The sequence below is a fragment of the Hippocampus zosterae genome, chromosome 13 (genome assembly GCF_025434085.1).
Source record: "Hippocampus zosterae strain Florida chromosome 13, ASM2543408v3, whole genome shotgun sequence".
In the NCBI taxonomy this organism is placed as follows: domain Eukaryota; kingdom Metazoa; phylum Chordata; class Actinopteri; order Syngnathiformes; family Syngnathidae; genus Hippocampus; species Hippocampus zosterae.
The window spans coordinates 5,277,597-5,298,085 of NC_067463.1; the positions used below are offsets into that span (position 1 = coordinate 5,277,597).

General features: G+C 45.5%; 2 protein-coding genes across 5 annotated transcripts in view; both read right to left on the reverse strand.

The window, feature by feature from the left end:
* pkd2 (polycystic kidney disease 2) overlaps positions 1 to 20,489 on the reverse strand; it is a 178,287-nt gene that overhangs the window by 151,613 nt on the left and 6,185 nt on the right. The gene's annotated exons all lie outside the window — the stretch shown is intronic.
* cntln (centlein, centrosomal protein) overlaps positions 4,431 to 20,489 on the reverse strand; it is a 93,178-nt gene continuing 77,119 nt past the window's right edge. Inside the window, exons 25-28 of one of the 4 annotated variants that reach the window (XR_007965960.1) lie at positions 15,352 to 15,426; positions 5,322 to 5,452; positions 5,125 to 5,162; positions 4,431 to 4,898 (exon numbers count right to left, since the gene is read on the reverse strand). Coding sequence is in view for 2 of the 4 variants with exons in the window: in XM_052083608.1 (XP_051939568.1) it covers positions 5,336 to 5,452; positions 15,352 to 15,426 (192 nt within the window). In the remaining 2 variants the exon portion in view is untranslated. Of the gene's footprint in view, positions 5,453 to 15,351; positions 15,427 to 20,489 lie in introns of all 4 variants that reach the window. The other 3 variants (XR_007965959.1, XM_052083608.1, XM_052083607.1) reach the window with 3 other exon arrangements.

A 20,489-nucleotide genomic window follows, 5' to 3' on the forward strand; every position in this document is an offset into this window, starting at 1 on the left:
GGCTCCTTCAAACGGGGCTCTACAACTCTCACTGGAGCGTTTCGCAGCCGAGTGTGAAGCGGTTGGGATGAAAATCAGCACCTCCAAATCTGAAACCATGGTCCTCAGTCGGAAAAGGGTGGAGTGCCCCCTGCGGGTCGGGGAGGAGATCTTGCCCCAAGTGGAGGAGTTCAAGTATCTTGGGGTCTTGTTCACGAGTGGGGGTAGGAGGGAGCGGGAGATCGACAGGCGGATCGGTGCAGCGTCTGCTGTGATGCGGACGTTGTATCGGTCTGTCGTGGTGAAGAAGGAGCTGAGCCAAAGGGCGAAGCTCTCAATTTACCGGTCGATCTACGTCCCAACCCTCATCTATGGCCACGAGCTATGGGTCGTGACCGAAAGAACGAGATCCCGGATACAAGCGGCTGAAATGAGTTTTCTCTGCAGGATGTCCGGGCTCTCCCTTAGAGATAAGGTGAGAAGCTCAGTCATCCGGGAGGGGCTCAGAGTCGAGCCGCTTCTCCTCCACATCGAGAGGAGCCAGATGAGGTGGCTTGGGCATCTGATTCGGATGCCTCCTGAGCGCCTCCCTGGTGAGGTGTTCCGGTCATGTCCCACCGGGAGGAGACCCCGAGGAAGACCCAGGACACGCTGGAGAGACGATGTCACCCAGCTTGCCTGGGAACGACTCGTGATCCCCCGGGTAGAGCTGGAAGAAGTGGCTAGGGAGAGGGAAGTCTGGGCTTCCCTGCTAAAGCTGTTGCCCCCGCGACCCGGCCTCGGATAAGCGGTAGATGATGGATGGATGGATGGTGTTACGTGTTTTTCAGTAAGAATAATATATCTATAACCACAAACACTGTAGCTATTGGTGTGATGTGTCTAGTTTATATAATATTCGTATTTTTAAACCACATTACCAACTCGAGCATGTCCCTCCATTCAAACATGCTAATGTACCTGCGCTCTGCTCTAATTGGTCCCAGTGATGCTGGCCTGCTCCACCTGTGCTCATAGGGTGAGGTGGGTTGTGGGTGCCTGCAGTGCAGGGCCGCCTTCCGGGCGTTCATATTATGCATACAAACACGTCTTTGTTATCGGCCACTGGAACTGAGGGCAGAGAGAGAACAAGAATTAGAAGAGGAAAAAAAAGAAGGTATGTTACTTTCTTGACTTAATTAGCGAGATCACCTGAGATAGACTACACTTTCGGGAGTGTTATGTTGGTCCACACACTGCAGAGACATCATGCAGCACTGATAAGTGTGCGAGGAGAAGATCTTGAAGGCGGAGAAGGTGTTTGCAGGGGCACGCATGTTGTCAGTGCCAGAAAAAGGTGGTCAACGAGTTCAAGGGCGTCACACTTATTGAGGGAGACTCCTAATCATTATTGATGTATACAGTGAAACTGAGCAATTTATATGTTGTATATTGAAAACGACATAGGTAAGACTTTCCGCAGGACTGCATAGAACTGTAGTGGGATTCATAATTGCCAAAATGAACTCTTTATTCACGTGCATGTCTTATACTGACCCCATGTGGCGAATACAGGAACACCAGAAAGACCGACACAAAGGGCATTCAATTGATTGTTTTTTTTTTTACTAGGTCGCCTTGTTATAAACCTGGATGGGAAGGGCCCAAAAATGGCCCTTCGTGCCCCTCCTCCCCTCCCGAAACAAACACAGGGTGTTCTGGCTTCACAATTAGTCGTTTGCAGCGGAGTCTCTCTGGTGACTGCTTCGCTGACACACTTCACTGTGCTGCCAACGTCCCACTTTGATATCGGCCGCCGCAGACGTTTGGCACCCACTTTATAGATAACAAGCGAACCCGGGACATGCAGCCAAATGCATTTTTGACACATGTATAATGCAGCGTGTTTACTCCTTTTGCATTGTGCCTGTAACCTCCATGTCTGCACCACGAGGGAAGAAAGCGTCCTTCTCAAAGGATGGATGGAAGTTTTACCATCTCGCCTCACCCACAACATTCACTTCACCTTCACGTTGCCCCGTGCACATCCCCATTGGCGTTCACTTCACTTTGAAGCCCGACAAGACCCTGTGTGCCTATGAAGGAAAATGCCATATCATACATTATAAAAGTTGTATAAAAATTTGTATGGAAATAAAAAACAGGATAACAGAGGATGGCATTTAATAATATTCAACAAAAAAAAAAGGCTGTGCTAAGATACTTTCGGTGTTTTGTCTCCTTTGAAAATTCCAGGCTCAAACTAAATAGTGTGCCACCATCAAGTGATCAACAGCGGAATTACACACAACAACCTCGCCAAAATGAAGTCAATAACTGCATTTAAAACGATCTCCAAAGTAGCGGGATCCTGGAATAGTAATCCACAACGTAGTTGGGTTTACACTACCTATCGTTTTGGGTGGGCATCGGGAATTTGGGGAAAATATGTTCGTTTTCTCAAACAGCCCGTTGACGATTATTTTTCTGTCGCACTCTACCGTCGATGATATTTTGGAGCACGATGGCCCTTTGACGATAACTTTTCAACACATCAAGGCCATACGCGAAGCAACATGACCAAATGAACTGGACAATTGTGATCAAATTGGCGATCGGCCTTAGCATGCATATCAACACGCTGAAATGGAAAAACTCTGACAGACGGTCTTCTTACGGCAAAACTACCGGTACATTCCAATTTTCGAATGGCAGCGCTACAGTTGGCCACGATCGGTCATTCATGGAAAGTAGTTGCTTTCGTAGATACAGTGTGGCAAAAGTATTTGTACAGCTTTGTGAAAAATGAAACAAAATCTCAAATGCTCTGTGGTTATAGCAGCTTATTTCTTGTGTCTGGTGTCCAGGCAATCCTTTTCTGGTACGTCCCTGCGGACGTCCTAAGCCTTGCCCCATGGCGGCTGGCTCACTAAAGCCTCAGTCTAAGATCCTGGGGAGGAAGGGGTGGGGGTGGGTGGGATGCGAATGAAGGACCGGTTGACCCGCTTGCTAATCCACCTCCTCTTACGGGTTGCCGTTGTCAACATCACCTTTGAGACGAGCAGCTCTGCTCTGCGACTACCACAAGGAAGGCTCTTGTGTCGATGTGACTACATAGGGATAGTGTAAGGAATGACTGAGGGGGAAGACCGGACTAGAATGCTCCAGTGGCAGGGCAAACCAATTATTTTTGTCACGTCATGAAGTCTCTTTACGAAAAACGAGTGCAATTTCAACAACAGTCTGAATTCGTTATTCATTTACACGTGTGACTTGTTAGATCGCAGTGGATCTATAAATGTGGAAAACTACCTGTTAAGCAATACAAATCATTTTGAATTGACATAAGCTATCCACATCTCTCCGGAAATCTTGACAGGGAACGAACAAGGCATGAATTCTGCCTAAAAAGACAACTAATCCTGTCGCTTACTGAGCAGTTTTGTCCGTCTTCTTTAATAGAGCATCTGCATTTATTTCTTGTGCTGCCCCCTGCTGGGTCAAGGCACACACAACAGAAGGAGCAGCACAATGTCTATTGAATTAAAGGGTGAGGTCACGATACATTTCAAGAATGTTGACCTTTACGTTTTTACAATGTTGTCAATTGCAATTTGGTTTTTACACGTTAAAAGACCTTTTTGTTGGTGTTTTATGGAGGGCTGGAACAGATGAATACGATTTTAAGGGGGAAAGACGATTTGACCTTGAAGATCTCCTGCAGCGAGAGACCCCAGAAAGTTGGGAGAAAGTTTAAAAAAAACGAGACACAGAGACATGGGGATAAGAGGAGGGGAAATGACACCGAGTTGACTGTGCTGGAATGAATAAACAGGCAAGCGAAAGTCTGCATTTGGAAGAAGCGATCAAAGTCATTCCCAGCGGACGCCTCCCTCTTAATGAGAGCAGAACAAGGAAAGACAAGTGGAAGATGAGGAGAATGAAACGTGGGGAAGAAAGAGAATCGCACGCCATTCCGACACTTGGAAAGACAAAAAAAAAAAAGACGTCTGGAGTGGGACATTGGTGTGTGTGCGTGTGTTCAAGATGGTTTTAACGTCTTCACTGTGGGAGCATGAGAGGCAAGGCCAGGTTAATTAAACCCGAGGGGTCGCAGCTAAAGGGGCTAAGCAGGGTGGGTGGGGGGCGCATTTGAATATGTCACAGAAATAGAATAGCTTTGTGGGGGCACAAACATGTTGACTGCGCAAAAGGAAGAAGGGGCTGCAAGTTATTAATGTGTCATTAGCGACGATGAGGACAGCGACAAAAGGGAGGGTGGTCATACGCACATACCCACACGGACACAAAAACAGGCAGAAATGTATATGGGACAAATATTGACAATAGTTGGCTCGTGGGTATTGGAGCGAGGAGATGCAAACTATGTTAATGAATGGTAATTAACCACCAGGGCTCATCTCTCCTGGATCTTGACTAAATTGGTCCCCGAGATGCAGCCCGAGACAGTCCTGGCCTAATCCTTTATTATAAAAAGATAAAGGAAAACGACATCATTAGCATATACTCGAGAAGGGAGGAGGGAGGTGGCGGCGGTGGTGAGGGGATTAAAAAGTAGATTTTTTTTTCTTCTAAATTCTTCAACGGAGGATTCTTTGCACGGTTAATTATACATAATATCGAGAGAGGGCAAAATAAAAAGGCAAGGATATGAATTAAAAAGAAAAAAGTATGGTCTCCGGTGGAGGACGCCGACTCAAGGACAGCGGAGAGCCGCCTTGCACCTCAAACATGAATAAGAAGCGAGGCGGACGTAAAGGTGTCAAGGATGGAACCGTTCCCGTGTGCGCCGTGCTCGTCATGTCAACAGCGAGGGGGGTCGCCGCCCACCCGGTCGGCTGTCAATCACGAGGAATGAGGAGCGGGACCTTCGCCGCCCACAGAATCGAACGCCTCGCAGACGGCCGATGATCCTTGAACTCGGACACGTTTTCGGAACGAGACAACAGGTGTACTTTGTAGGTTTGGGATACGACAAAATGAATCCAATCACCCTGCAATCGAAATCCATGATTTTACTGTTAATTACAATTCCGACATTGTCAAAGTCTCAACTTGGCATTCGTCGGGTCAAGGTCCTGCCCCTTAAAGTCCATAAGATGCCAAATTAGGGGAAAAAGAAAATTGGAAAATTTATTTTCTCACCACTGGTTCTTTGTTGAGTTCGGGGCTAAAAGGCGTTTCTGGAAACACAGATGTTGAGGGGGCTCATTACAAAAGCTCGGCGTGCAGCGAGTCTGAGTCCCAGCTCGGTTGAGTTCCCACCGAATCGGGGCGATGGTGGAGGGGAGGTAAGTTTGGGGGTTGGGGGCGAAAAAGAAGAGGATGACAGTTTTCCCAACCTCAGCCCGGGGAGTCAGGCTTTTTCGCTGACTGCGGCTGCTGTTGCCAGCGTGGCCAGTTCTTCTGTCAGCACTTTCCTCTCCTTCATCTTCACACGCAAAGCCTCCATTAGCTGGCCAGCAGAGGGGATCTGCGGGGTGGGTGGGGGAGTAGGGGGGTGGGCACAGGGGTGTCAGGGTGATGGCAGAAGAAGGGGTGAGAGAAAAGGAGGAAGAAAAATAAAACACGGCGAGTACCTTTCATCATCACTTAAACGTCTGCACTTATATTGATTTTGGTTCCCAAATGTGGGGAAAATATGGTCATGTTCATTTCAAAAGATGCGTGATGGAGTTCAGTGTCAGCTCACCTCATCCAAGAACACCTTCAAGGGCCTTTCCTTGCTTTTGTTGACGAAAATGATTATTTACTAGGGAATTATATCTTTGTTCCTCTATCTATGCCAATATATAGACAGGGATCACAATTAAAAGCTCTTTCACTTGATAATGGGACACGGCAGAGGCATGGGCGAATATTTAGCAACTTTCTGGAAGTGTTACAACCCTTTAAGAAAAGCACACAGTCAATATAACAAAGTAAACGGGCATATTTTCTTGATCCTCTGTGAAGAACAACTATTGGAAGTTGAGACGGTATTCAGGTACAGTATATCTGTCTCTTTCTGACAGCCACGGTGCACATGGAATGAGCATTGAAAGAGAAATTGAGACACCCCCCGCCCCCAGTTTGTCCTAATTATATGTTGTCAGCAAGTGTATCATTGAAAATATCAAGTGCTATTTTTCAACCATCCATCCATTTTCTGAACCGCTTTATCCTCACAAGGGTTGCGGGCATGCTGGAGCCTATCCCAGCTGTCTTCGGGCAGTAGGTGGGGGACACCCTGAACAGGTTGCCAGCCAATCGCAAGGCACGCAGAAACAAACAACCATTCGTGCTCACGCTCACATCTCGGGACAATTTAGCATGTTCAATTAACCTGCCAGGCATGTTTTGGAATGTGGGAGGGAAGCGGAGTACCGGGAGAAAACCCACGCAGACACGGCGAGAACATGCAAACTCCACACAGCAAGTTCCAGAGCTGGAATCGAACCCTGCACCTAAGCGCTGTGAGGCTGACGTGCTAACCAGTCGAACACCCATTTCTATTTTTCCGATTGAAAAAAAAAAATCAGCGGAATACTCAGACAGATCAATGGGGACAGATGATTTGAGATCTGACTCAAGCGTTTTCTGCCTTGTGTCCAAATCAAATCAAATCAAATCAAACATAAAATGTGGACCCCTCATATTCCAACAAGCAGTCTCCATATCTTCAAGACACCTGATGGCTGAGGTGAGCTTCAAAACCAGCGCGAGATCAATCGGCACTATTGTCTGGAGAGTGAGAAGCTCATGAAAATCAACCATTCAAAGAGTCTCCCCTGTCCCTGGAAACCTGCCTCTTCTTCATTAAAAGGTAGCAGGAGATGGCAACACAAGGCTGGGCAGCGCGCACTCACGTGCAGTGGGAGTCCGCGGTAACATCAAACGCAGCGCGGGTCCTCGGAGAGCCGCCAGCGCCAAAAGGAACTGCTGAGACATCGAGCCCTTTGCAGCCGACGCCTCCAAGAACCCACACCTCCCCAAGGCGGCCTTCGCTCTGGAGGTCCCGCAAAGACACACCCACACAAGGGTGCGCCGAGTCCTCATCAGCTAATTGCACTCGCAAGACACTAACTGGGCACACAAACAACACAAAGTAGAAGCGAGGCGGCCGTGACGCGGCGAGGCCTCGGCGGGCCTGCGAGGTGAAGGGGAGATTAGTACGACCGACGTGGGAATCTGGGTTATAAACAATAACTGGTGATCGAGATCAAGTCTTACAGTTGCATGTGACTCACTCTGGGGAAAATGAGATGCTTCAGGGAAACCAAATCAATAATCTGCCATCGTTTAATTGATGCCATCAGGAAGTAGCTTCTTTATATGTCCAGATATTAATTTAGAGCTCCAATGATTAATCGACAAATAATCGCTTCAATTAACTGCTCATCATTTGGTGTTTTAGAGGGGTTGGAACAGAGGATTTTTGTTGTGAAATGTAAGTGTTTTCACTTCGGATTGGTGCCTTGGCCTGTGCAACTCTCTGTGTGTTGCATCCCCGTGCACACTTGATACCCTGCAGTCTGGTTAGAAGGTGCGCAGGGGTCTGCACCTGCTCTCCTGCATCCCCTGGGCCGCTTAAGGCAAAGGTGTTAGCAGCCGGCCGCTAATGTTATGCTACACTTGATTTAGCCGGGCCGCCCCCTGTCCCCTTCGGCGGAGCGCGGGAGCCGGCGCAGAGTGTCAAAAAGGGAGCTAAGAAGGCCCAACGAGCTTGGGTTTTTTTTTTTTTTTTTGGGCAAGAAGGGCCTGTCCCCCTCGGCAACAGGCAAATTGCTACAGCAGCATTAAGCCATGATAACTCACACCCATTACTATTCAACAGGCCCCGCAGAGCAGACCTTTTGTCTCGCTGTGATTCCATGAACATGTTTTAGAAGTGAACTGACATGGAAAGCCACTGACACTGACAGCGCTGCATTGTGTGTGTGTGCGCGAGCGCGTGTGCCAGGGAGAGAGGACAAGGACAGTGGCTCAGCAAGCAAAAGGTGTTTTCATGAGCCAATTAAATGACATTGCTATTCCGTAGCCCGGGGCGCACCTCGGGGCGGAGGAGTTTGCGGCACTCCAGTGGCCATTGTCTGCTCTTGGCATGATACACGGCAACTTTTTTTTCCTCCTCCCCCCGTCTCCACCACCGCCAGTCAGATGCATCATTTCGGCTCTTTTGTCTTCTCCCTCGGAACAGGTTAGCACAATTATTTTCAAGGGCTCAATTTGGGAGACTGTGGCAGGCTGCCGGATATGTAAAACAAGAACCGGGGGTAGGGGAGGACAGATCAAGCGAGCCCAACATGCAATTTACCCAGTGCAGGTGAAAATCTGTGAGAGCGGTTTGGAAAAATAAATTGTTGTACCCCTCTCATTCATTTGAAACACATTTAAGCATGTTAAAACAAGCTGCAAAGTTGAATAAAAGTGGAAGATGTTTTTTGTTTTTTTTTGCAAATACCTGAAAGAATTCAAGATGGAAGCTAATAATGGGTAAATCAGAGCAGCTGCAATATGCTGCGATTTACATATTATCAGACGAGTCGACTAATCGGGTCTACGACTAGTCGACTAGTAAAATAATCATTTGTGTCGACACGTTCCTCCCGAATTGATTTGGCTGGGCCATGGTCAGCTTTGTAGAACCACTAGCCTACTTTCCATGATAGGCACATGAAGAAATCATTGTCCCCACTTTTCAGAAGCACTCGCATGTAGACCACCATTCAAGGTGAGGCGAAATGGGCGGAGTTAAAAAAAAATAAACAAAAAAACACCAAAAAAAACACTCCTGCTGATCTTTGATCTCACTTTTGTTTGAAAATCAAATATATCAAACAGGGGAATAATAACAACAACAACATGGGTGATAAACAGATTAAAAAAAGTCCAAGCACAAAGGCATCACCGTATAAAAATCTTGCATTTGATTATCTCCGATAATGAATATGTCACATTTGTAAAGTGGGGCTTCAGGTAAGAGAATCACTCCAAGCGTCTATTCTCTGCTTCGTAATTACCTACCCCTGCAGCGGAGCCGATCCCTCCTTTCTCCCCTTTAAGCCACAGGAGACTGATATGAAAGGGAATTGGACACTTGGGCCCATACGTGCTGTAATTAAAAAAAAAAAAAAAAACACTCCTGTGCTTGATACGTTGTTTGGAAACATCATTTTTGGTGTGCAACGTGCATTTGTTAGGGATCTGACCTAAATACACCCCAGATTCAACACAGGGAAACACCGGAGCTTTGTTTCAGGTTGCTTCGCTCATTAAGTGTGAAAATGAGGTGATACAGGCGCCGCCGGGGTTTAAATATAGACAGGTGATATCCATACAAAGGAGACGCAACCCTTTGGGTAGGATTTAGCAATCGAGAATAACGCTGGCGACTTTGGCACGGCTCATTGGCCGAGTAGGGGGGGGGGGGGGGGGGGGGCGGGAACGTGTCAAGAAGCGGCGGAGCGATCAACGCGGCAGTCCCCCCAAAAAAGTTGCGCCATTTGGATAACGATGCCGCCAGAACGTCAGACTTCACAAATCTCGCGAGACTTCCGAGCATCATGCGGGAGTTCAGTCACCATGCGGGAGTTCAGTCACCACCTGAAGGTTTAACTCTCCAAGCGTTTTGCTTTTTCTTTGGCTTTATTTGTTGTGTTTCTTTTTGGATGCCACCGAAGAATTTCATCTCAATGTGAAGAGACACACCTCCCAAGAACATGCAGTAAAACTTTATCCTCACTTTTCTGACTAGGTCATCAATATATTTTTTTCCAAATCACTTCATTTTTTAAGATGAAAAATTTGATTATTCAGGCCCAACGGATTTCTTTTTTTTTTTTAACGAGATGCAGTTTATTTGGCAGAATAAAATTCCGATAACCGATTAGGCCGCCCACTGATATATAAAATAAAATCTATTTAATGTATATAAATTGTAAGTTACATTTATTTCTGTACTTTTTGTTCTTCTACTTCTCCATTTCATAATTTCGCCGCTGTAAATTGGGAATTTCTCCATTATGAGACAAATAACGTTTTTTTTTATCTCATCTCGTAATACCGCTGCAGCTTCTGGTATTTACTAATAACACCAAGTGTTTAATGGCACATAAAAACACACCGAGACTCTGCATGCGATGGTTCTCCTTCTATCAAAAGCCACTCTAACAAGCCAAATAACTCCATCTGGGTTTGAGGGGGAAATCCCCCCCCCCCCCCAAAAACAAAACAACAGAATCTCTAGAGACTTCTCCTTATCTCTGCCACTGTGTTGTGACATATCCGCGATAACAAAGCCACGGGCTCCAGTCCCCGCCGCACGCATACAGGCACACTTAGAGGCACCCAAAAAGATTTAATTAGTCCAATAATTAAATGAAGCTTAATTAGAGTCACTTTCCTTGGGCGAGCAGAGCTGTTCCTTGTCATTACCGAGCCATAATGAGCCACAGAACACGACGCGCTGCCTCAACAGCCGGGATCATAACAATAAAAGTTTATTTTTTATTCCAAGGCGCGGCATCTTTGATATGTTTAGCGCAGAGGAATAATGATGTAAGCGGCTGTGGCAACACAAATTAAGTGTATTATTTAGCAGCGGTGAGCGATAGCAACACCGCCCCCCCCCCCACACTTCCCTCACTTCAAAGTTCAATAGGCTTTTAAAAATGAAAGGAGTTATGTCAGCCCTGTAGCCAATCCATAACGGCCTTTGACGTTTTATAGAGAGCCCCCTTCCAGATTGGTCCGGCTTGTCTCTACACGGCCAGCCTAATGTTCACCTGCTTGTTATGGTTCCGAGGCTGATAAGAAGTGATGCTCGGAGGTCTCCCCGGGGTGTGATTGTGGAGTAAATATTAGCGGGCCCTCGGCGTCGCCCGGCGCCAGTAAACCACTGTCCTCTCATAAAGAAATCAACAGACCCAATGACTTTTTAAATGTTAATATACTGTCATGAGGCCGGAGGCCCGTGTGTGTGTGTGTGTGTGCGTGCGTGCGCGAGGGTGAAATGAGTCTGAAAAATGATCTGGAGGGACCGCGAGTGCGTGTGTGTTTGGGTGCACTCGTTTCTCCGTTTTCATTATTGGCCGGCAGCCGAAGCCAGTCATTTCCCTGTCTTCATAAAGACTTGGCCCATTAAAATCTACCTCTATTCAATAATTAGGACTCCACAAATAAACCAAAGGCAATTAAATCAATGCTTCCCTGGGCTGGTGCCTGGACCCCGTGGCCCACGTGGACACTCCATCTTCACCGCTGGCATTATTCATGGCGGGCTGCGGTGGAGCCGTACAGCACCCCCCCCGGCCTGCTCATGATTATTAGACAGCGCCGTCCCTCGATTCCGGCTGCAGAGTGCCGCTCGTGGTGGCTCTCCACTGACCGGCGTAGGCTTTTGATTCCATTAGCCCGCCATCAGAAGTGAGCACTTTGGGATTAACCTGATGAGTCAATCGTATCAACTTTTCAACGGTAAGTGTCAAACTTGATTGAACATCAACAAAACAGCTTGGGTTTCATGTATCGGAGGAAAGGCCGCCGCTCGGAGGTTCAATTTCAGTTCTGGCTTTTCTGTTTGCAGTTTGCATATTGCTTCCAGTGATTGCATTTTAATTTTTTTCTTTTTTTTAATTAGAAGCTGCAGTTTCCTCTCTCATAGTCCAAAAACATGCGGTAGGTCTGCCACACACCAAGTGGCTTGAAAATGGACCATCGAGAAAACATAACAGTTGTTGACTCTTCGCCGCACATCAAGCAACTGAGCAATCAAATTGGACTTCTGCTTCCTGTTTGCCACTTCAATTGAAATTCGAGAATCGAATCGGAAATTACGTACAGGTCATTCTCAATTCAACTCTGAATTTCGCACAGCCCTGCCCCACATACAATGTAGGGTACATTATTGTTTTTTTTTGACTGAACCATAAAAACATGATGTGATTGTAAAGGTAGAAGCAGATTGGTCATGGACAAGAGGAAAGAAAGGATATTTTTAGAAGCTGTTGGCAATGACTCATCGCCCCACTCACTTATTGCACCGAAAGACACTCTGCACGCTTGGCTTTCTAGTCACGAGTACATTATACATATAGTTATGCATTTTGAATTGGACAAATCGGTTTGGATTTAAAAGATGCAAGTGCAACAAATCAAATAGGATCAAATTGTGACAGATTAAAACATATCAAGATTTGTATCGTATTGGGGGGGATTCATATGCGCAATATACAGTATATTGTATCGGTGCCACAACAATTGTTTATTATTATATTTTTTTTTTCACGAAATTGTTTGCATTTTAAATTGACTGTTAGATATGTGACGTCGCAGTGTTGTATTCAAATCGAACATTACAACAGCAGATGAACGGCAGATTTCGTTTGGCTTTGAGCGGCCCGACCGCGATGCTACTCCTTGACCACGAATACACCATTCCAAGTGCGCATTCCGTTCGCCGCTCTTGTTATGTTGACATGTGGCTGAACATGACAGCCATGGAGAGGAATGGCCCTCACTGGAGGGGACATACACGCACGCACACACACTTGTGCGCCAACTGAGTGACTGATGGCTCGGCAATTGACAGGGCCACTGAGATAATAAAGTGCTGTCCCACTGGCAGCTCTATTAGACTCTGTCAGTGACAAGCGGCGGCTGCACCGACGGATACGTCCTCATATCGCGTCGCTGACAGCCGAGCCGGTTAAGGACACTCGTCTTCTCCTTATCCGTCTATTTCGGTGTCTTCTTATTTTAGGAAGTGCAGCTCAGCGGTGGGATGATATCACCATTAGGGCAGAGTGCTGGCAGAGTGCTATTAGTGTCACGGGCAGGGTGACAGGCGGGGGCAGTCGACTTCACAGATGTTCTGCTCGGTGAGCTTTTCTTGAGCAATAACAGGGAGGAGAAGACGACAGCTTGCTTTTTTTTTTTTTTTTGGACCCGTGTTGTACAAGCAGGTCCTTACCGTTGACAGCCATTACGCTCCATAAGTGATTATCATGTAGTTTGATTGTATAAATGATGATTGTTCCTTTCTGATTGCCTGCGAAACCTCAAAAAGGGGTTCTCTCTGGCTGAGATCTGAGTTCTCAGAAATGCCACAAGAGGACCACCAAAAACCGCTATTGTCTCCATGAAGCTCCTCAACTCACTACAGGATTACCTGAGCACCAAGATATCACCAAAATAACTCTGTTAATGCAGCGAATAGGTGAGTTTTACAGCAAACAACAGAGGCTAGCTTCCCCCTAAAAAACACAGTCCAATGCGCTGAGAAAGCAAGAAAAAACAAAATGCTCATCTCCAAGACAAAAACAAAACAAGATGAGTGGAACAATCCAGCTCGAGAATAGAGTAGAAAATTCTCCAAATAAATAAATAAGAAAAAAAAAGAACAAGATGGACTTGAAAGAAGATGGAAAAAGTCTGCTGGAGTAAGCGGTGAGGAGGGGGTTGACTGCAACGGTCCCGGCAGTCCCCAAAGGGACCTGGGGGCAAGTCTCAGGCTTGTCATACTCCGCTCCTCTCTTCCTCCTCCTCTCTTCTCCACCCCCCCGCCCCCATCACCCCTGTTCTGCCCACGGAAAACGTCGATAGCAGGCTGCCGGTGCCGAGGTCTCTAGTGAACACTAGCTCATTCTCCCGGCATCGACAGGCCCACCAAATCAATATTTAGTTCCCCACTAACAAGCTGCCTCGGGGTCTGAGCCAGAGAGAGAAAGAGAGAGAGAGAAAAATGTGGGACAGGGCAGGATGGCAGAGATAGACAGAGAACAGGGACTGAAAGCTGTCCAGCTAGAAGGTAAAAACATGGATTCAAGTAGAGTGTCAAGTGTGTGTTTGTGTGTGTGTGTGTGTGTGTGTGTGTGTTAGTGTGGGAGAGGAAGGTGGAAAGGTCAGAGGAAGATCTGGGGAACAAGAGAACAGTGCCTGGTGTGTGTCGTGGTGCGGAGGCGACGCATGAGTGCCTGCGGCAGCCTCTGACAAGAACACAGACGAGACGGGTGCGCACACACAGACACAGCAACACTCAATCACACACATATCACAGAGAGCGGACGTTGACAGCGCTCCAGTAAAGCTTGTGCAGAGCGCTCGCAGATGAGTGGCCGCAGTTTCTTTTTTTTTCCCGAGGAAGATACAGCTCGGCATCTCACGTCCAAGTTCACACAAAAGTACATTGGATATTGTGAAATTGTTTTGTTTTGTTGTTTTTGTTCTTTTATTTTGTGAAAAAGGGGCAAGTGTCATACGCATGCCAAAGCAAGGGGTGGCGCTGTAACCCCTCACAGGTTTGCCAGAGGCCTCTTGAACGAATCAACTAGTCCATCCTGGAACACACGGACCTGCAGCAACCTGCGGGCTCACAGAGCCAATATACTTTTCGACCACCATACTTTTTGGCCATGTTCGGCATTGGAGATGGAAGCCAAAACAAGTTGACCGGCCACATTATGTTCGCTGTTGTTTAGTATTCGGTCATTTTTGCCGTGGAAGTGATCTGCAGCTCTTTGCTGAAAAGCTCACCTGTTCGTTTTTTTTTTAAAGCTCTTTCTGAAACACCCAAAGATGACGCAAGATCATGCTGAATTGGAAAAGTAGTACAGTGGCGTTAAGGAACGGAAGCATGAAGTCTGAGAGACGACTAAGACAAGATGTGCACATCAGGAAGGGCAATTCCCAAACAACAAAACAAATGCAAGACACTGTGTAAAAATGTGGAAACTCAAAACTTTTGTGAACGATAACTAAAATCAATTTGTAAAAAACAAACAAAAAAACCCAGATTTTGTTTCAATCGAAAATTGATGCCATTAACTGCTATCGAAAGGACAGTTCGTATTGATTGTTTAGAAGAAAAATCTTATATTGCCGAATTTGAAAAGGAGTGTCGACATTGGCTCTCGTTTCTGAGCTATTCCATATTTTTGTTGAGGTGCCAGTTATGACATTGGTATTCTCTTCGAGCTACAACGCTGATGAGGCCGTAGCTGTCTTATCAAGCGTGTCCATACAGTGTGCTTTCATTTTTGATGCGATGGCATGAAAGACGGCAATCGTTCTCACAGACAGCCTTTGCAATGCAAATCATGCTTCATGTGAAAATAAAGCACACATTCACCAATTTCGTCAATATTAGCTGTAAAACAGGTGATGTCAGAACACACTTTTTAAATTAATAAGTACATTTTATCAACTGACAAAAAACGTGACTGATCAATTGTCAAAAATATCGATATCTCCAAACTATAGCCAATTTAAACAAAATTACGTGATATTCGGACTCAGCAGCCCAAAATTACCCAGAAACCATTAAAAAAAATATTTGGCACTCACTTTTGGGGGGCGGGGGGGGGGGGGGGGGTATCAATGATGCATACAAACCTTCTGCTGGAGGATGTGGTTTAGCTGGTCCAGCCATTCCTGATCTTTGGGAAGCCCTGAAAGACTCTCTGTCCCCTGAAAGATGGAGACAGAAACAGCAGAGACCAAAATCAACCTAGATTTCTCCAGAAAGAACGGGCCACTATTCATCCAAACACTGGCCGGCCCGAGAGTACCGAGGTCCGGACCTTGAGGACTTTCCCCGGAGATTTGGCGGACGCCAGAGAATGATTACATGCTTCTCATGTAAAACGAACCGATAGAACGGTAGCCTTGTAACGACGAATGAACACAGTGAAGGGTGACTGCACCACACCGTTCTGCCTCCTGGCTTTGGAACTAGGGGTTACCGTTTGAAAAGAAGTGACAAGCCGGGTACTGTCTCAGCGCGACATGGCCGAGCAGAAGAGAAAGCGCGCGGTTGTGTGTGGCTGACCAAACACTCCCAAGTCCTGGAAAGCCAGAGCAGATGTGTGCATACAAACTTTATGTGTACTGCTCCAGGCACCGAAAGCATATATAGTACTCACTGTAAGAGGATGTTAATAATTTGACAGGAATCAGTTGCAAACATTATTTTGTCCACTTTAAGATTTTGTTGCGTTCGCTAGCATGGGCTGATATTAGATTCTGACGGCATGATAAGAAAAAATTCGCAGTGTCTTTGTCTGAAAATTACTGCCAATATAATGAAGAATGAAAGAAAAAACGATATTAGAATATAGTTTTTTAATCTTAAGGATTTTTTTAAAATCAATTTTAATTTTAAACAAAACAACATATTGGCACATTAAGAAATGTTGAGTTAAGTTAAAAAAAAGTTTATCTTCTTCTGTTTTTATTCTTCAGAGCAAGTTATAGTGACACTAGTGAGCGATTTTTTTAGAACAAACCCACTCATGTTGTAAACTCCACACGCGCGCGCGCACACACACACACACACACACACACGCACACACACACGCAGACACACAGACACACACACACACAGACACACACACACACACACACGCACACACACACAGGGTTTAACACTTACAGTAGATTAAGCACGTGTTTATCCCTTGGCCTTTTATCAGCTTCCTGGAACCGCAGGTGCGATGCTTTGCGATAACACCACGGATCGGGCTAATTTCAGTGTGTGCCTAATTAGTGGTTGCTGCTTATCGTAACTGAGAAGAGGGGGAGTGTGAGAAGGTGGTCTTCTAACATAAAATGTGTCAGGGGTGATCTCCATTCAGAATAATGTACTCATCCTCCATAGGCGATTGAAAAGGCCCGGAGCCGCTTGACCCTCGCTGAACTTTTTGCTGCATACGATGAAATGGACACATGCACATGGGCGGTGTGCTACAGGAGTGGGAGATGAGGGCACACGTGTTATATAGGTACGTTTCTATTGATCTGATGAGTCTTGCACGGGCGTTTCAACCTGACAGGCCAGCCTCGATGTTGGATTCTTATTAGCTACGAAGGCCAATTAATATCACGGAAACTTTCAACGAGTTTATTGTCGTTTATTGAGTAAAACGGCGGGAGAAGATCAGTGTGGCAGAAATAGCTCGGCCAACCGAGACGTATTGAGAGAGCAAAGAAGTTGCTTTGTGGAGAAGAAGCTAGAGATCACAAGACGGCAACAAGCAAGTGCTCTGATGTGATTGCAAGCCACGGTAACGTGATGCGCAGTTTATGTTTGACGATAGGAAAATATCATTTTGGATTTCGCGATTTGCTTCTGATGTTATTAAAAACAAATACAAATTCTGTGAAGTTGAAACATTACATACACCTGAATTGTACTTGGGGACTGAGTCACTGTCCTTTTTATTTTTGTTCGTTTTTCACCCAGGCCATCCTACGTGGGCAGAGCACGACATCAAAACACCCGCATCTGATGAGCATTTTGAGGTTTCGACAAGGATGTATTACGACAGTGAGTCCCGCAAAGGTTGCATCTTTACTGAACTCCTCCTGGACAACCAATTACCCTAGACGGATGCGTGTTGCTAAATTGCAACGGATTTTGGCCTGATGGGGGCGGAAGATGGTGTCAAAAGTTTGACGAACATTAGAGGAGTTGCCATGAAAAACAGGGCGCAAGCGACGCTTAATCGCTCGAAGTCCATTATTGCTATTGTTGGCGATAACATGGGATTGGAAGTTACGCCGCGATTTCATCGCCGGCCGGTGACCACGTCAAGGTCGAGAAAAGAGCAGCTGTCAAGCAACGAGTGCCGAGGAGATCGGAGAGATTTCAGCGGTGATGAGTGGGACATTTTGTTCCCCTCGCATCTCCGCGGTTTGAGCTGAGCTGCAAGGGAATGAAATTGGTTTCAAGTGTGAGTAAGCGCCGGGCGAGCAAACACTCATCTCCCGGTAGAAGGAGAAGACGACGACATCTCATGGGACTTGAGCTGGATTGCAACGAGGATTTGGTAATTGATGACGCTGTCGGGCGAGATCTACGGTGGCAGGAAGAGTTGGGCAGCCCGGGAAAAGAGTGAAACTGACTGCGATGAGGAACAATTGAAAAGAAGGGCTTTTAATTTGTGCTTTTAGTGAAACATGGACAGTGGGAAGTTCAACAACTATCCCAAGTCCATGTTGGTTTATCAAACTCTGATTGGTGAGACCCCGCCCTATCTTTGCTCTCTGCTCACAATGCATACCACGACCTGTACTCTTCGTTCCAGCAGTTTTATGAAGCTCTACGGGCCCAAAGTGTGCACTGGTTTTGGGTAATCCGGTCTGTGATAGCTAAAAAAAGTTTTTAAAAGATGCTTTTAAGTAATGACATCACAGATGCTCACGGCTCAGCTTGTGAGCGTGACATGACTAAATTCAGAAAACAGGTGGCATAGAACATAATGTTTTGGACTTGACTACCCACCCTGAAACGGTTTTGAACAGTTAAAAAACAAAATGACTGTGAAAAAGAAACCTAGATACGAAAACAATTGATTTGAAATCCGAACCTGCGAGGTCACCCACTGAAACTTAAATTAGGGGGAAGCATATCTGCCTCACCATTTGCGGTTCAGGAAAAGTGAATTCAGTTATAAAATCCTCTTTCATGTTCTTCAACATTGTAAAAGTTAAGCGTTCACCGACAGCGAAAGGGTCGAAAGAATTTGACGTTAAATAGTCTCTTGACGAAAGGGGGTCAATCCATTTTTCATGAATATTTGCAAATAAAATGTTACGGCCGGGCAGTTGTGAGCGTCACGGTTCGAATCTCGGCGCTATCGCGCCTCTCACATAAAGTCAGCTGGGATAGGGCCCCGGCTCATCCACGGGCCTAATAAGGACGAGCGCTAAAGAAAATAGATGGATGGTCTTGATAAAAGTTTGCTTTGTGTTCAGCCTTGCCCACGTCTGCGTATCCATCAATAACACGAGGTTGACCAGGAGCAAAGAACCGCAGCGAGGCTCAACAACAGAAATGAACTCAGAACTTATTTCCACACCGACGCCAATCGACTGTTTGGACTCCCAGAGGATAGGCTGAGGTTAGTGCGTTCATTTAGTCTCCGACGATGTCAAAAACGGTGTCCAAAAGCAACAAGTAGATTGCTCCATATTTACTTAGCCAAATCTTACGTGAACTTGTTTCAAATTGTAACGGTGTGATGAGTTGCAAGTATGCGCGTTGTGTGGTGGGCATCATTGAAGACTTGTCCACACCGGCAGCGTCCAAACTATGGCTAAACAGACATTTTTTTTGTTTTTTGTTTTAAACGGTGCAGAGCAGATACTAAAATTAACAAGTGGGATGGGCCCGTGTGAATCGGGCCGTTTTCATCCCAATTTTTCCTCTTCCCGAACAAGAAGGACAATCAGATGAAACGTATGGTTTTACGAGTTTTCGAAAAAATGAATCTGAAAGATTATCCTTCGGCCTGAGGTGTGCTGACAATCTGAAATATTAAACATCTTCCACATTTACCAACAAAAGACTTGATGTGCACGAGGAAAGCGAAAAAAGGCTTGTATCCCCGAGTGCAGCCAATCAAATCAGCGCCCTGACAAGGAACAAGGAAATGGACATAAATAACTACAAATATCTCATGTCATTTTTACTTTATTCAATAAAAGTTGGTTCCCCAGACGGTGAGAATCTTTGTGGGAGGATGTGGTGTTGGAAAATGTTAAATGCTTGATTTGTTATCTTCAAGTATAGAATCTGAACAAGATTGAGTGCATGATTTGAACGATCCTCATGTGTGTACCGAGACTTTGGGTAAGAGTAACCTGACTCAAGAGTTTTTTGAGATATTGTCATCTGGACAACTTTTTTGGGGGGGGTGGGGGTGTGCTATGACTTGAGATATGAGAGCTGTCTGGAGTCATTAAACACAATTCAACTTGTGCTACAAAAAGCAGGGGCTTGGCAAACAATGAACATTTCATAAAAAAGAGAGGCTTCATGTCACTTGATTTACTATCAAACTAAACACAAATATATTTTTTTTTTACTTAAAAAAAATGTATTGAAGACAAGCAAAGTATGTTGCCTCAAATAATAGCGCCGCTAGCTTATGCTAACAAATAAAAAATGCCATTGAGATGCTAACGGTTAGCATCGATTGTTTTACAATACATAAATGTCATCATAGACGGTGAAACAAGACATGTAGAGAGATAATATAATCTTCACAGGGGTAATTTTCTTTATCCTGTATAAAAAAATCTATTTGAGCAGATAGCTGTATAAATAAAGATTTATTGTACTGTATTGTATTTTATCTTGTTGAGTCACTTGGAGCCGTTGTAAAAGAATAAGTCCACCCCTGTTTGTTTGTATCGTTTGTCGGTTTGATAAAGTTTAGAGATTTTCTAGGTTTGCAAAACAAATTCATTATGAGCGATCATTTGCTCCACCTGACTATCAGCATCGATTGTGCTTATTTCGGTTTTGAATGCGGCAATGTGATACTGTCGCTGCTCAGTACCGGGTGAGGGATCCAGGGACACTGCTTACCCCCAAAATCCCCAAAACTACCAGTTTTTTAAAAACTACATAAAAAGACAAAAAAACATTTCTTCGTATTTCCTCCACTGCTTTCAGCACAGGTAGAATTATACTTGTAAGATGTGAACCTTGCCTCCTTCAATTTTTATGTACACGAAGAAAAAGT